Source organism: Lissotriton helveticus, chromosome 1_1 (genome assembly GCF_964261635.1).
Source record: "Lissotriton helveticus chromosome 1_1, aLisHel1.1, whole genome shotgun sequence".
NCBI classification, from domain to species: Eukaryota; Metazoa; Chordata; class Amphibia; order Caudata; family Salamandridae; genus Lissotriton; species Lissotriton helveticus.
In genome coordinates this window covers 10670909-10687020 of record NC_136057.1, presented here as the reverse complement: position 1 = coordinate 10687020, position 16112 = coordinate 10670909, and the positions used below count along the sequence as shown (strand labels likewise).

The window sequence follows — 16112 nt, the reverse complement described above, 5'->3', positions numbered from 1 at the left end:
GTGCACATACTACCTTTCTACTTCGATGCAGTAGACTCACCTGTTTTGCATGTTCCCAGTAGCTTACTCATTGCCGCCCTATAAGGACTTAACACTGTTATTACTCACGCCCCAATTACGACTTTGGTGCACCTGTGCTGGCCAAATCCGCGCAAAGACCAGCCGCCTGTTTATGAGTTGAACTTGTGCAGGCGAACGGTCCTTTTGCCTTTCCCAACAGGGGGGTGCAAGCAGACTAGGGGACACATGTTTTGCCTCATTAAATGCATCCCCCTGTTGGGCCCCCTTTGTCTCCCCACCACCAGTCTTTTCGTGGGGGGCTCACTGCCATGAAAAGGCTAGCGGTGAATGACCTCAAAATATGATCGGCAGGACTGCGCCTGTCCCGCTCAGCATATTGTATAGCCCTTCTGGGAGAACATCCTTTACCACGAAACTTTTACAGCGTGGTACCATTACCATGCAGGTTTTACAACGAAAGTCGTTACAACGCATTGCGCTGAGGGGTGCTCTAGGATAGGGAATAGTTTAATTTACTATCCAACACCTTCACTACTATCCACGGGGACTGGAGTTGGAATAGTAAATTAAACTATTCACTATCCAGCACCCCCCAACGCAAGTCGTTGTAATGACTTGCGTTGTAAAACCTGTGTTGTAACGGTACGCGTTGTACCGTCATACATCCGCCCTTCTGCCACGCTGCCACCAGGGAATTGCAGTTGGCTGGTGCAGTTGGCTGGTGCAGCCGGCGGCCCACAGGCAGATGCAGGAAGTCATAATCAGCCCTTAAATCTTTTGTACACATACCTCTTGGTTACTCTGCACCTCCTCATTGATGATGCCACCCTTGACACAACCTCTGTCAGTCTGGTCAATTAATGTCGATGATGTCACGGCAATTTAGGCTGGAAAGAAAACCATCTTTTCTTGGCTCCAAATGCACAGATATCGCTCTGTTACAACATGTATGTTCATAGGGGAAACAGAGAGGGGAAAAAGAAATTGGATGGGACCGATCATCGCTGCCTCAGGCCCCAAACCATTGGAACAACTACTCATGAATGAGGGGACCCCTGATAACGACTAAAGGTAGAGATGCAGGGAAGTAACTGTAGACACAATATACAAACAAAATACTCTACCTATGTGATTGAAACTTGAACTTGATAATTAACCGCTCTGTCTAGACCCAAGTGACCATGTCCTTCACAACAAGTAAGTTAATTTGGACATTACTTTATATTTTCATCTTAAGAAAACTGGATGTGTCACAGTTAAATATCATATCTTACAAACTGTAGAAGAAACCGGTCCCATTTACTCATTCATCCCTCACCACATGCATACAATATCACACTCAAACATCTTCACTCATACCACAAAAAAGAGCATAAAAAATATATCTGGAAATTCATGTTCCCATATAACAATGATGTACAACAAATTTAACCAACAACTGTCTTCATCTTGTTGCTCAGAAACATCTGAAAAATGAATGTTGCAATATAATATCAAAGATAAAAAAAGGATTCAACAGTGAAGGGTAACGTTCAAGTGTATTCATCAATTGTCCAGATTTGATAAGATGAGACAGTTAATTTCGGGAACTCATTCAAGCGCCGACGCGCGTTTCGGTGAGACACCCATTCGCTGGGTATCACCTTCTTCAGGGCGCATATGGTGGTTAAAGAAAAAGATTGGCAATGGGACCTGTCATTAAGTTTGAAGTAGCTTTGAGCAAAGACAAACACAATTTCTAAAACCTGTGTTCATTTGCCACTCTTTGTTTTTCGGTCCTCTGCAACTCGAGTTTGGTGGCCTGTGATTTTGTTTCGTGCAGCTACAGTCTGAGTTGCAGTCTGCACGGATCTGGCAACTGCTGGCCACAGGGCATGGACAGGCTTTGCTCTTCTTTCCAGCCTCAACAATATTGGTGTATCATCTGTTTACTCCTTTTCATCCTCCATTCTAACTCCGTTTGGACACTGTGAAATTCAAACAGAGACAGACCAGAAGGCCTTCAGCCAAGAGAGCGACCTTATCAAGGGGACCCATTGAAATATAATACAACAAAAAAGAACAGAAAACACGGATCAGCACCTTATCGTCAGAAAACTACTCAAGAATTGACTCTTCCTCACATAACCACCATACTCAAACATAAATATACAGCATATTCCTCTGTATATAGGCATTTATTTGGACTATAGATATGCACCTATATGTATGTATTGCTTTACATAAATGTGTATAATAATTATGTTTTTCAAATATATAGATATTCTTTAGTTCTGCTTAACAAATGTACATATTACTCATAGTTACATTATTCTATGTTTTTAACATGTATATAAGTGACTGCATAAATAAGAAAGGGGCCCATTAGGATGACGGGTGGACTTTGTCCGCCCGTCATCCTGTCGTGTCTAGGGACCGCCCGCCATTTTTTTTAAATTTATTTGTTAGACTTATAAGGCGCGCAGCTACCCAACAAGGGTTTCCCGGTGCCACAGACGGAGCACATCAGATAAGGGGTGGGGTCCCGTTGGGGGCATTAGGATGCGCCTGCCATAGTGGTGGGCGCATCCTGTATCTTCAGCATTGCGGCGGGCCGTGCTGAATGCACCGCCCGCCACAATGCTGAAGATACATGTGATGCATTGCAAAGCACAACGTGACAGGCACCGCGTGGTGCCTGCCAAGTCATACTTTGTAATGCTGGGGGGTACCATAGGTACCCCCCATGTGCATCCCCCACCTCCCCAGAGTCCCTGGGGGCCCGTAACAGGCCCCCACAGGGAGTCTCCGCATGCTTTACCTTGGCGGCTTTGCCGCCATGGAAAGGCATTTGTACATGCCCATGCTAATATGGCTGGCGGTGTCTCATAAACACCGCCACCATATTAAACCTTTTCCGCCCCGGCCGCAAGGCGACCGGCGCGGGAAAGTGGCGGACGGTCTTTCCATCCGCTGTGGTCCCCCCACCATCCTAAAATGGCGGGGGGGAATTTAGGTGCGGATGGCGGGCGGATTGCCCCCGCCAGGCTGGTGGTGGCTACCACCAGCCTGGCGGGGGCAATCCGCCCACCATCCTAATGGGCCCCTAAATCTTTTATCATAACTATTTATCTACAATTGCTTCAATATTGAATTACAAAACATGAAAAAATAAATACATTATTTTAATGTACAACATCACTTGAAAGACAGTGTGCATTAATTGCATCTTTAATCTACATATACTACCTTCCTTATGCATATTCAACCTTCCATGTAATTATGTATCTATATATGTATTACTTTTCTTCTAATTCAGCATATCCAATGCACTACTCTGTATTTCACCCTATACCACTCTCAGTATATCCACTACCTCAACTCTCTGACTATATTAAAAAGCAATGGGGCAACTAGTGATAATTATCGCTATGTTGGCTTAGCGGCAATACTTTTATCGCCGAGCTGCGGTGATTTTTATCGCTTAGGAACCTTGCTATTATCAAGGTTTATCTCCTAAGCGATAAAAATCGGCCGCAATGCATGAATATCGCTGAAAAGTCAGCGATATTCATGCATTACTGAGCTAATGCTCTTAGCCATGTTATCCACCTCCCATTGGATAACATGGCTAAGAACTGCTCAGAGCAGGTGTTAGCTTTTGGAGATATTCGCGCTTAGCGCGAATATCTCCAAAAGTTGGTAATAGGAGATAGCGATGTTAGCGACTGTTTCCAGTCGCTAACATCTTGGCACGCCCACTTTGCATGTCATTAGTGATAAATATCCCAAGACGGTCGCTATCTCCTACTAGCTGTCGCTAACTGGTGTTAGCGACAGCTAGGTAATAGGGAGATAATTTTATCCCCGCTGTCTTGGCTTTTAAAGCCAAAAAAGCGGAGATAAACCCCCTTGATAATATGCCCCAATATACCTAAGGAGGGTACTCAGATATGGGCTGTTTCATTGGAGTATTTCTCCGGACCATATGAAAGTAGGATAGTACAGAAGGAACCAGATAGAGACACAACCTTTCTTTATACTAACCCCCTCCACTGAGAGTCCTCTCTAAAATCCAAACCGGGAATCTATTTGCTCCATTGGCGAACCTAGAGGAGTGTGATTGACTGACCAGCGGGTCGACAGGTGATGTAAGAGCTAGAATACCTATTTATCAACCAAATTAAATAAGGACGGGTAAATGAATGAGGTACAAATCGCAGTGGAAGGTGGTATCCTAAAATATTGTAGACTACGCTACATAAAATTCTACAAAGGCCATAGCGAGGGAAGAATTCTTTGAGCAATACCTTTGCAGTGGCTAAGGTGGTATTGTCGCGGGTGGGGAATGCCTCCACCCATTTGCTAAAAGCGCACACAACCACTAGGACATATTTCAGACCATGGCACGTCTCTAGTTGGATTTAATCCATTTGTAGGACTTCAAAGGGGTGGTCAGGGACTCCAAACCCTCCCCGTGGTACTACGGTCCCTTTCCCTGGGTTGTGTTGTAGGCAGACTATACATTGTTGCACTAGGCTTTTGGCAGATCCGGCTATCTTGCATTATGCCACACTCTGGTGATCAGTTCAATCATGGGGGAGGAGCCTATGTGTGCGGGTAAATGTGCCATGGTCAATACAGGGATTAAGTAGGCATTGGGCAACAGCCATCTATTCCCATCTTTAGTTCTCCAGCAATCTTCCTCGTCCTTCAGTCCCACCCTTTCCCACTCAATCAGTTCGTCCCGTGTGCCTGTCGTCTGTATGTCTCTTACAGTGGTTCTCGCACTCGTCCACTGTTCGGCTTGTGACCTGGTCACATACATTCGTGTCATAGTCCTGACTTCTGCCGTGGCTCGGGCAGTAACGTCAGCTAGTGTGTTTCCCTGTCCAATAAGATCAGTCACTTTCTTATGTGCTTGCCATTTTATCACCGCTGGATTCTTGGGGTGGAGGACTGCTTCTGTCAATGAGGAGACTAAGTCTCCATGTAGGATGGGTGTACCATGTGAAGTCAGGAGCCCTCTCTCCTTCCATAAGATCCCGAAATGGTGTACTACCCCAAAGTCATACTGGCTGTCAGTGTATATGTTGACTGTTGTACCTGCTGCTAAAATACAAGCTTGTGTGAGGACAATGAGTTCCGCTGCCTGGGCAGAGCGTTGAGTAATACGGGTTGTCTCTAGAATGGTTTGGGCTGTGGTGACAGCGTATGCGGCTGAGGTGGTGCCGTCAGGGAGTTTGATGCAGGAACCGTCCACCCACAGTTCTCCGTCTGGTTCTAAGAAGGTAGTGTCTCTAAGGTCTACTCTACTCTTCGTCTGTTCGTCTGTCAGTGTCACACAGTCGTGTAGTGGAGTCACACTAGGATCATTTTCGGGTAGTGGTAACAAAGTGGCCGGATTGAGGGTGGTGCACCGTTTCAGGGTAATTTGTGGTGCTAGCAAGGTCAGCTCATAGCCGGTCAGTCGGGCACTAGTCAAATATTGGGTCTTGGTCTGGTTCAGGAGTGTGTGTCGACCGCATGGGGTACTAACACAGTGATTGGATTGGAGAGCACTATTCCTTCGCTTTGTCGTATTGATACTGCTGCGGCTGCTACAGCACGCAAACACGCTGGCAGAGCTCTGGCTACTGGGTCGAGGGTGGCAGAGAAATATGCACAAGGGCGCTGCTTGTTACCAATTGATTGCGTTAGGACAGACAATGCACATCCCTCCTTCTCGTGTGTGTAGAGGGAGAATGGTTTGGAGTAATCTGGGGTTCCTAGGACAGGGGCAGAACAGAGTGCATCATGTAGCTCTTTAAAGGCAGTTTGAGATTCAGGGGTCCAGGGGAGAAGTGAGGGGATGTCCTTAGCTAGGAGGGGGAGAAGGGGTTTGACGATGAGGCTGAAGTTCAGCAGCCACTGTCGGCAAAAGGAGGTGAGACCTACCAAGGAACGGACATGCTTCTGACTTCTGGGGACAGGAGTGTCTAGAATTGTCTGTATTCTGTCGGGTGTGAGTTTCCTCCCTTCTTTGGATAAGAGGTGGCCTAGATAGGTTACTTGTGATTGACACATTTTTTATTTCTTTCGGGAGACCTTGTGACCATTCTTGGCAAGAACATGGAGCAGTTTGATGGTGGCTGTGACAGCTAATGGTGTGGTGTCTGCTGCTAGAAGGATGTCATCTACATATTGTACAAGTGTCACACCGTCGGGTAATTGTATAGCATCCAACTGTCTTTTAAGCGCTTGGCTATAGATGCTTGGACTCTCTGTGTACCCCTGGGGTGCTCTACAAAATCTATATGAGCGAGAATTTAGGGTAAATCCGAATAGATAGCGGCTGTCTTTGTGAATATGTATGGAGAAGAACGCATTTTTGATGTTGATTACGGTAAAGGTGGTAGCGGTTGAGGGAAAGGTAGTGAATGTCGGAAACTACTGGGTACTGTGGTACCACAATTTTGTTTACTTCCCGCAGGTCAATGATGAAGCGGTAGGCTTTTCCATCTCCCTCTCCATGTCTTTTTATTATCGGTAGTATGGGGCTGTTACAAACGTTGCTCACTACTTCCTCTACCACCCCTGCCTCCATCAAAGAGTGTACGATGTCTGTCAATGCCTTCTCACCCTCTGGTGAGATTCTGTATTGTGGTACCTTTGGTAGGATTGCGTCTTGTCGTATTGTCACGTGTACTGGGTCAATCATCATTCGTCCTATGTCTGAATCAGCTCTAGCCCATAAGTGTGATGGCAAAGTGTCCAGTAGGGATGTGTCAGTCTCAGAGATGAGATACATGTGCTTGGTAGGGCTCACCCTATGGTGCTGGCGGTTGTCATATAAGATGACACGCACTCCGTCCGGCGAGCACCTGATTGTCGCATGGAAGTGCTTCAAAAGGTCGAGACCCATAATGGCGTCTGCGGTGTTAGAAGAGAAGAGAAATGTCGTTTCAACGATATTGCTGTCAAGGTTGAAAGGAATCGGTTTGGACAAAGGGTTGGCGCAGGGCGTACCATCAAATCCTATTGAGGTCACATGTGAGCCAGACAAGGGTGCCCTTGGAATCAGTCGTTTGGATAGTGCACTACGTGTTGCTCCTGTGTCTACCAAAAATGGCGACTCTCTTCCCAGGAACTTTGCGGTAACATAAGGGCCTTGCTGATCAACATAGAGCCCCTGGCTGTCCTATGCAAAGTCATACGTGTTGTCGTAATCTGTCTGTTGATACTGGTTCTGTCTAGGACGGTCAAATGCGTTCACTCTTCCTGTCCTTTCTTCTCTTGCTTCACTTGCGTACCCTCTCCCATGTCCTCTTCCTCTCAGTTCACTTGCTATTTCCCTTGCCCCTCTGCCCCTACCAGCTCCTGATACGGCCGGGTATTGGGATTTCCAATGTCCATATTCCTTGCAAAATGCGCATTGATCCTGTCCTAAGTCCTGGCGGCGTACATACGGTGTCAATGAGTCATTTCTAGACGGCTGTATTCTAGGGACATTCTGTTGGTATCCTCCCTTATATGGTTCCCTCCCTGTATTCACCCCTTGGAGTTGGGCTATCATTACTCTTTCCTTCAAGTCCTTCTTTTTTTTTCTGTGGCCCTGTAATTCTCGTTTTTCTGATGTTCATAGTACTGGGCCATTTGGAGAATGGCCGCCGGTTTAGATGCTGCCCAACTACTTTCACTAGTCGGCAGCAGTCCTTTGATGTAATTTTGCACAAATAAGTGGTGTCCGGTTGCAGTGGACATGTCCTGTCCACTGTAATCAGAGAACACTGTCTCGAATCTCGAGAAATACTGGGATACATCCTCTTGTGGTTTCTGGCGGCACGCGGTTACTATGGACGAGTCTATCTTTTTCTCTGGTATCAGTGTTTTTACCTTCTGCACTATTTTGTCAGGGAGGTCCAATATAGCTTTAACCAGTTTTGACCAGGGTTCCGCTGTTTGTCTAATGTGCTGAGTCATTCCCAGGTATGACCGAGCAATTCTGTGTGGTCTACCTTCCTAATCTGCTTCCATACATCGGCTGGTAAACATATCCTGAAGAACAAGTCGATCTTGGCGAGCGTCATTATTGTGGACCCCAACGCGGTACCTAGTTCTGTGTAAAAGGCGGTGGGATTCTTTTGTAAATCCGGCAGGGATTTATGGAATGTCAGGATGTCCTGTCTGTCCCATGGCTGATACACCCAATTGTAGACCACCCTCCCTTTAGCGTCCTGATGCTTAATGTCGTCATTAGTCCCTTGTCCCCTAGGGGGAACCCAATACGGGGCGGTTTCTTTTATCGGCATCATGTTATCTAGCTTCTCTACTGGGGTTTATATTTGCTTCAATGTCCTGTCTGTATCTATCCACCCTTGTTCTATGAGGTGGCGGAATACTTCTAAGGTGGACGAAAAGAGTTCTGCCACATCATTGTCATCTCCAATGTTAACCTTTCTGTAAAGAGCCATTAGTCTCCTTGGCCCTACATACTGATATTTCTCTTCATAGGCAGTAAGCGCGTAGTAACAGAAGTGCACAATGAAGAATCGTTTGTGGTTCTCGACATATGAATTGCATATATCAGTCACATACTCTTCCATTTCTCTTCTCTCCACGAGGGTTTGACTATTTTGTCAATGTTTGCACGCTCGTCCGTACTTAATCGTCTTACCCTGGGCGACTCTTTTTCTATTGATCCTATCTCTACTAATGCGTTTGTTACTGAGGCACCTGGTGCAAGTGGCTCGACTGGAGCGGAAACAGTTGTGGCGTCTCCGTTGGTACCTTGCTGTTCTTGGAATTGTATTATTGGATGAGTAGGGGCATAAGGAGGTGGCATGTAGATGATCGGGGGGCCTAACAAGAGATTATCATTTATTCTCTGTTTAGCCGGTAACTCAGGGTAAAGAGTTGAAGGCATTCGAACAGGGTACTGGCCTGATATTTTTGATTCTTGCTCATTTTTATCATTTTCCCTTTCTTTTATTTCACCTTCTAACCTTTTACAATTCTGGTAAGCAGACTTTCCCATTTCTTTATCCTGCCTGGCTTTGAATCTTTTCTTTCGTTGAGTTGCTTCTATTTGCCAAAGGGCAAAGCTGTCAAGCATGGCTGGCGTAGCTTTCTTTCTGTGGAGCGCTATTTCTAATATTTCTATTTTAGCGAGATCAAAAGATCTCGTCAGTGGCCACTGATTTACCCGGTCCTTCCTAGTGTATTTGTGCCACAGTTTGCTATAAGCAATGATGGCTACTCCATATTTAACATACATGTCCTTGTTAGGGGTACCCTCCGGCGGTGCTGGATGACTGACCTCTAACAAACGGTCCAGTCCAAACCAATCAAACAATTTTGAGAAGACAGGCATGACGTACACGCGGTCAATATAAATATCTCGAAAGGTCGTGGACAAGGTCAGCACTACCTGCCCTTCGCTGCCTGCAGAGGGAAATATTCCTATTCTAACTTCCAGAACGGAATACTAGTATTCGACCAAACAATTTCAATACAATCAGACAGTCAAAATTTCACGACCTTACCCGGACCGTATGGACAGTTCTTCGTCTTCTCTTTCCAGCGTCTGGTTGTCCTCTCACTCCGATATCGATACGGCACTCCTTTAAGGTCCCAGTCAGGACCGCAGGTCACTCGAAAGAGAGGTCCGCACGGAACTGGTGAAGTTCAGGTTGATCGGCAGCCAGACGAGGGTCCTCTCAAGGCAGTTTAACCCCAATTGGTTAGTTGTTCACTCCGTCATTGGGACCTCTCTTATTTGGACCGGCGAGTCGCTGATGAGCCCCACATTTGGGACGCCAATTGATGAAAAGCAGCCCCCTTTGAGACCCCCGAAGCTGCTTTAATTCACTTTCGATTCTCTTAAAATAACGAGGCAGGTGCTGGACTAGAAGACAAAAATGAGGTTTATTACTCTAGAGGAGAGCACGTTTACCGCAGACACCGGGATGTCTCTCAGGGAGGTGTTCTAACTTCAACTCTTCAACAGGCTACTTTTATACAGTGTTTCGACAATACAATCTTTACGAGCTGTGTCATGTAAGCTTGGTACCCCGCCCCGGACAAGATGCCATAGATTTCGGACAAGTTGGTTCGTACCCTCCCAATCATAAACAGTCGGACATATGATGTTTATCGGGCAGCTGGCCTTTGCCTCAGGGTCGGGAACATGTGAGACTGGTCTGGGTTAAGGTCCTTTACTGTTGATAGGAAAACAAATTCCATTGTCCATCGGGAGGTGCATTCTTTGGGGTGCAATAAACCAGGTTAGTGCGGGACCTTTTGGTATCTACAATCTTTGGTTACATGCACAGGGATGGGGAGGAACAAGGAATGCAAAGGTTTGCGGCGGCAATAGAATGTCGTTCTAAAAGCTAACATCAAACGTGGGCATGTCTGCTAGATTATGGCCCTTAGCACACATACCAAGTCGGTCAGAAGGTTATACAGATACTTGTAGAAGTACAGGTGAAGTAGTTGGCGCTTTCATCTTTTAGGCACACAATTTCACTTCAATATTTTAAAATTCACAAATCCAGTTCTACAGATTGGATTTTTGTCATTTAAATATCAAATAATTTATTTAAAGTTTTTAAACTTGTAAATTGTTATGGTATTTTTCTCGTGTTTTGTGTTCACTTTATTACTGTTTGTGTGCTGCATAAATATGTTACACATTGCTTCTAAGTTAAGTCTGCCTACTTTTTTGTGCCAAGGTACCCAGGTTAAGCACAGGTTAATTTAGTGATTTTTTGTTTCTTCACCTTGCCAGGGGCTGTGGCTGTTGGTTGAGCAAGGGTCACCTCCCATTCAACCAACAACCCACTTTCTGACCGCCTCTTATTTATTATCTGACAACTTAACTTCATAATGAATGTATGCATCTAGAGGGTATTTATATAGCACAAGCCTAGCAAGGGGAAACATACTGCTGTGATCATAAGGTCATAGTAGTCTTCCTTATAATCAAACTAGAATGTCTTCACTTTGCTTTGTCTCTTTTCCACTCCTAGGAGGTCTTCTCCACTGGACACATGGCTGATGGAAACATGACCTGGATGTCAGAGTTTATACTCCTCGGTCTCACAGACGACCCTCGGCTTGAGGTCCCTCTCTTCATTCTGTTTCTCATGGTCTATATTGTTACCTTTCTGAGCAATACTTGTATTGTGGTGCTGATCTGTACCTCTCCCCGTCTTCGAACACCCATGTACTTTTTGCTGAGTAACCTTTCTGTTGTGGACACATGTTATTCCTCCACCATCACGCCTAACACATTGGCCAACTTCCTATCAGAGAGAAAGGTGATATCATTTGCCGGGTGCATAACTCAGATGTTTTCATTTGTTCTTACAGGGGGTGCAGACATACTGCTCCTAGCAATGATGGCGTATGATCGCTATGTGGCCATCTGTAACCCTCTGTATTACACAGTCACCATGACGAAGCTTGTGTGTATATATCTTGTTGTGGGGGCGTACTGTGCTGCCCTACTGAATGCCCTCACGCAGAGCTGTCTCACCCTCAGGATGTCCTTCTGCAGGTCCAACAAGATCACTCATTTCTACTGTGATGTCCCTCCACTGCTGAAGCTCTCCTGCTCTGACACCAGCACCAATGAGGCTGTCCTGATCTTTGTCGGTGGTAGCATCATGGCAGCATCCCTTGTTGTGGTCCTCCTCTCCTACGCTTTCATCATCTCTGCGGTACTGAAGGTCCATTCCTCTAAGGGGCGGCACCGGCTCTTCTCCACATGCTCTGCTCACTTCCTGTGTGTCACCTTGTTCTTCAGCACAAGCTTCTTCATGTACATCAGACCCAGCTCCAGTTACTCGATGGACCGCGACCGCGTGGCCTCGGTATTCTACACCATGGTGATTCCCATGTTGAACCCTCTGATCTACAGCCTGCGGAATCAAGAGGTCAAAGACAGTGTTAGGAGTCTGGCTGAATATGTCATCTTAAGAAGATAGCTATGGAAGCCCCTGTGGCATTGAGGCAGGTGTTTATGTATGTACTGAAGGTGGATGTATGACATTACAACGCATGCTTTTACATCGCATGCTTTTACATCGCAGTTTTTACAACACATACCATCACAACGCATAGCGCTTTGGGGTGCTGGATAGTGAATAGTTTAATTTACTATTCCAACTCCAGTTCCCGTGGACACTAGGGATAGTAAATTAAATCTATTCCCTATCCTAGAGCGCCCCCCAGCGCAATGCGTTGTAATGGTTTGCATTGTAAAAGTTGCGATGTAAAAGCACTGCGTGGTAAAAGTTGCGTTGTAAAGGATGTATCCCACTGAAGGTACCAAGGCCAGGATCTTAGCAGACTCTAGCTCTAAACGAGAGTGTAGGATAGACCGGCTACGTGTATTTAACTGTAATGTTGATTATTCCTCATAACCCGTGAAATTAGGGAAACAAAAAAGTGATGGCTTGAGTTTACGTTTCTTGGTAAATCACATGGTTACTTAAAACAATTACAATAACACAGCAATGTCAAAATACAAGTTACAAGTTCCATAAATCTATACTACTATTATAAAGAGAGAACTTGCACCTATTGGCAAGGTAATCTCGGGAACCACAACGCCAATCTACACACCCGATACATCTTTGAAAATGTCAGGGTGTGTAGATGGACATAGGCTATATACATAAAAAAAAAAAGCAAAGTAAAAAAATTAATTTACAAAACAAAGTAGTCCCCTGAAAGTAGCGCCGGCCGGGACCTAGCGCTGGCCGCGACGCGACGTGCGTCATGACGAAGGAGGAGCGGCGGCGTCATGGAGGGGCGGTTGCATCATGGAGGGGCGGTGGTGCAGTGGTGCAGTGAGTAGCGGCGGCGACGACGACGACATGAAGAGGCGGCGGAGCAGTGGTGGCGACATGAAGAGGAGGAGCGGCGGGTCAGGTAAGAAAAGTAAATAGTCGGGGCGGGAGGGAGTCGGGCGGTACTCGGGAGGCTGGAGGCGGGGGGGCTGGAGGCGGGAGGGGAGGGGGAGGGAGACTGTCGGCGGGTGCACCGCTCGACAACATGCTGCCCCAGCCACCTTCTGGCCGCGGGCTAAAAATGCAGCCCCCTTCTGCCCCAGGCAACGCTGGGGCGGGCTGCTAGTACATAATAAAAGTTAGTGTTATTCATGAGTTTAAGAACACACATGTGCAGGAGTAAAACAATTTTAGAGCGTTGGTCCCCGTCAGTTCTGTCTATGCCCATAAGGGTGAAATGTTGTGGTTGGCACATTGCCTTAGTCATGAATGATTGTGTGTGTTTAGTAAAGTGCAGAAAGGGGTAGAGCCGAAGTAGTCCTTCTAAGAATAGATATGAGTGTGGCTGAATGGTTCGGTTGGTTGGGGTCCCCGCCACACTGCTCCACCTGTACTTAGTCTTGGTTGTGGGCCTTAAAATATAAGGGGCATTTTATCAAGAAACGGAGTTAAGATTATCGCCCCTTTAGCGTCAGGAAACTGCCGCTAAAACGACGATGATGGGCTTGATAATATACCCTTGTTCCGGTGTTAACTTGGGCTTCTATTGGAATTCTCTACAGCATATTATCAAGGCCATTATAGGTGAAATAAAGTGCAAAGCAGTGCTGCTGATGTTATCTACTTGAGATCATTGGAGATAGTCCCCCATGTAGACCTTCTACTTCTATTTGGGAAGAGCAAACACCTGACAACTACGTGCACATCGCCTCACAAATGTTATCCCATCTGTCAACCAACATTCGCACTCCCACACAAAGCACTGCCCCCCGTCCTAGGGTCCCACAGCAACTGAAGATCGCGACCTGGAATGTGGCGGGCCTCAGTAGTGAAAGTCCTCTGCCCCACTGGAACCATCTAGTGGAAGGCTTTGACGTATGTACTCTTCACTTTGTTTGTTAAATCTTTGCTGCTAGGAAAGGTATAGCTTTATATTTTTATATTTTAATAACTTTTAAGGAAAGTGGACCTTACCAATTCTGATGATGAATTTATTGTTTTTATACTTTTAATTGTAGAAATACATTGGACAAACTGATTGACAATGTCACCTTGTTTTTTTAATACTTTGAAGATGAAATATCATTCATCGAATTAAGGGTGCAAGTGACTATTTCATTGTATTAATTGTTTACGCGAATTGGAAATGTTCTATGTATGTATTTAGGGTTTAAAGAAAAAATATGTTTTTCAAATTGCAGCTTTTATGACATTTCTGTCAAATAAAGGTTATACCTATCTACCTACCTACTTGAAATCAAGGTTAATAGGGAGTGGTTCCACTTTTTAGCAGCTCATGAGAAGACAAAGCGCACACTACAGGTAGGAGTCCTATTCTGTTTATTTTGGTCGGTAAGAAACAGACCAGTCAGGGCAGGCAGCAGATACTAACTGCCTCAGGTCACCCCAGCTTTCCACATGACACCCTTCCACCCTGGCAACAGTAGTCGCGGTGGCATGTGCACATATTGACAAAGCAAGACCCAACACATCTTCCCCCCCACAATAATGGAACATGAACAAAAACACAAAGGAAATAAACATGCACAACACTTGAAAAATTAAGCCCCCCTTTATCAAAATTACAATGAACATGGCAAAAAGGAATGACAGTGACAAAACAAAACATTGGAGACCTTAATGTTTCACATAATCCTTAAACCACGCAGGAGGTCTCCTTTCCATTCCTGAGCCTCTAACACTAGGGTCACTTTGCAAGTTAGTGTTCATGCTTTGCTCATCACCACACCTCTGTTTGAACAACCTCCCCTTATTCCACCATTTCCCATCACTCAGTTTTACAGATCTGCCCTTGAGAAAAATAATTTGCATTGGCTTGGAACATTTTGAATGCCCCTTCACAGCTATACCAGGCAATCTCACCTTAACCCAATCTCCTGCTTTAAAAAGAGCTTGTTGTCTTCCCTTGATCGGGTCCCTGGTAACATACTTGCTTTGCGACTTCTCACAATTCTCCTTCACCAATTCACGCTTAACATTAGGGACACTTAAATCCCGCATCCAAGGTCTAACCAATTTGGTGGATGCCATTCTACCCTTTAGCAAGGCAAAGGGAGACTCATTGGTAGTGGCCCGAGATGTAGTGTGCAAAGCATACAACAAGTCTACAAGCACCTTCTTCCAATTCAACCCGCTGGCCACCGACAATTCTATGCTGTCCTTTATAACGTTGTTACATCGTTCCACCAAACAATTACTGCGGGGATGGTACAAGGAAGTGGTGATTTTGCTTAATGCCCCAGTGACTCATGAACCCTTGGAATTCCTTGCCCATAGATTGCACCCCATTGTCGGTGATTAGTTCAACAGGAGCTCCTTCTCTCAAAAATAAGGACTGAAGGAATTGTAACACCACCTCAGTGTTGGCAGACTTCACAAATTTCACCTCAGGCCACCTAGAACCATAATCCACAACTACTAAATTGTACCTGTTCCGCTTATCCAAGACATACATGGGTTCAATGATGTCTAAACTAACCATGGGCAATGAAGTCGGCTCCGCTAGCGGTGATTGTGGCCATTTAGTTATGTTATGTTATGTTACGAGTTTGTTGAAGCGCGACAGCTGCCCCAGCAACGGGGCGTCCCGGCGCTGAGAAACCATAGCATAACCTACTGGGAGGGGGTGGGGAGGCCAGAGGCTTACAATAGTGGGAACAGGTGAGTTTTTATTGCCTTGCGAAAAGCGGACAAGTTGTCAAGGCGGCGGATGTTCAGGGGAAGGGAATTCCAGAGTTTTGCTCCCAAAAGTCTAAAAGAGCGACCCCCGACACGGCAGAGTTTCGTGCGGGGGACCACTACTAAATGTTGACCTAGGGAGCGGAGGTTGCGCTGGGGGGTGTAGGGTGTTAGAAGCGGACGGAGGAGTTCAGGGCCATCAGTTTTGAGGATTTTAAAGGCAGTGGTAAGGGCCTTAAATTGGATTCGGGCTTCCACTGGGAGCCAGTGGAGTCTTTGTATGGTGGCTCTAGCAGAGCATCTTCTAGGAAGGCCAACTATTGCCCTGGCCGCAGAATTCTGAATTCGTTGAAGCCTGGTTGTCTCGGCTTTGTTAGCGCCTAACAGTAGGACGCTAGCATAGTCTAACCGGGA

The 16112-nt window shown here is 45.9% G+C and overlaps 1 protein-coding gene across 1 annotated transcript; it reads left to right on the top strand.

Annotated features, from left to right (window-relative positions):
* The first annotated feature begins 11033 nt into the window (after positions 1 to 11033).
* Positions 11034 to 11972, top strand: LOC144766802 (olfactory receptor 8U9-like). Its single transcript, XM_078650535.1, has one exon. It carries the CDS (start codon positions 11034 to 11036, stop codon positions 11970 to 11972), a length of 939 nt encoding a protein of 312 aa, XP_078506661.1.
* Positions 11973 to 16112: the final 4140 nt, after the last annotated feature.

Bases quoted from the DNA above. Each gene is read 5' to 3' on its own strand.
- LOC144766802 (XM_078650535.1), top strand. From the start codon at position 11,034: ATGGCTGATGGAAACATGACCTGGATGTCAGAGTTTATACTCCTCGGT.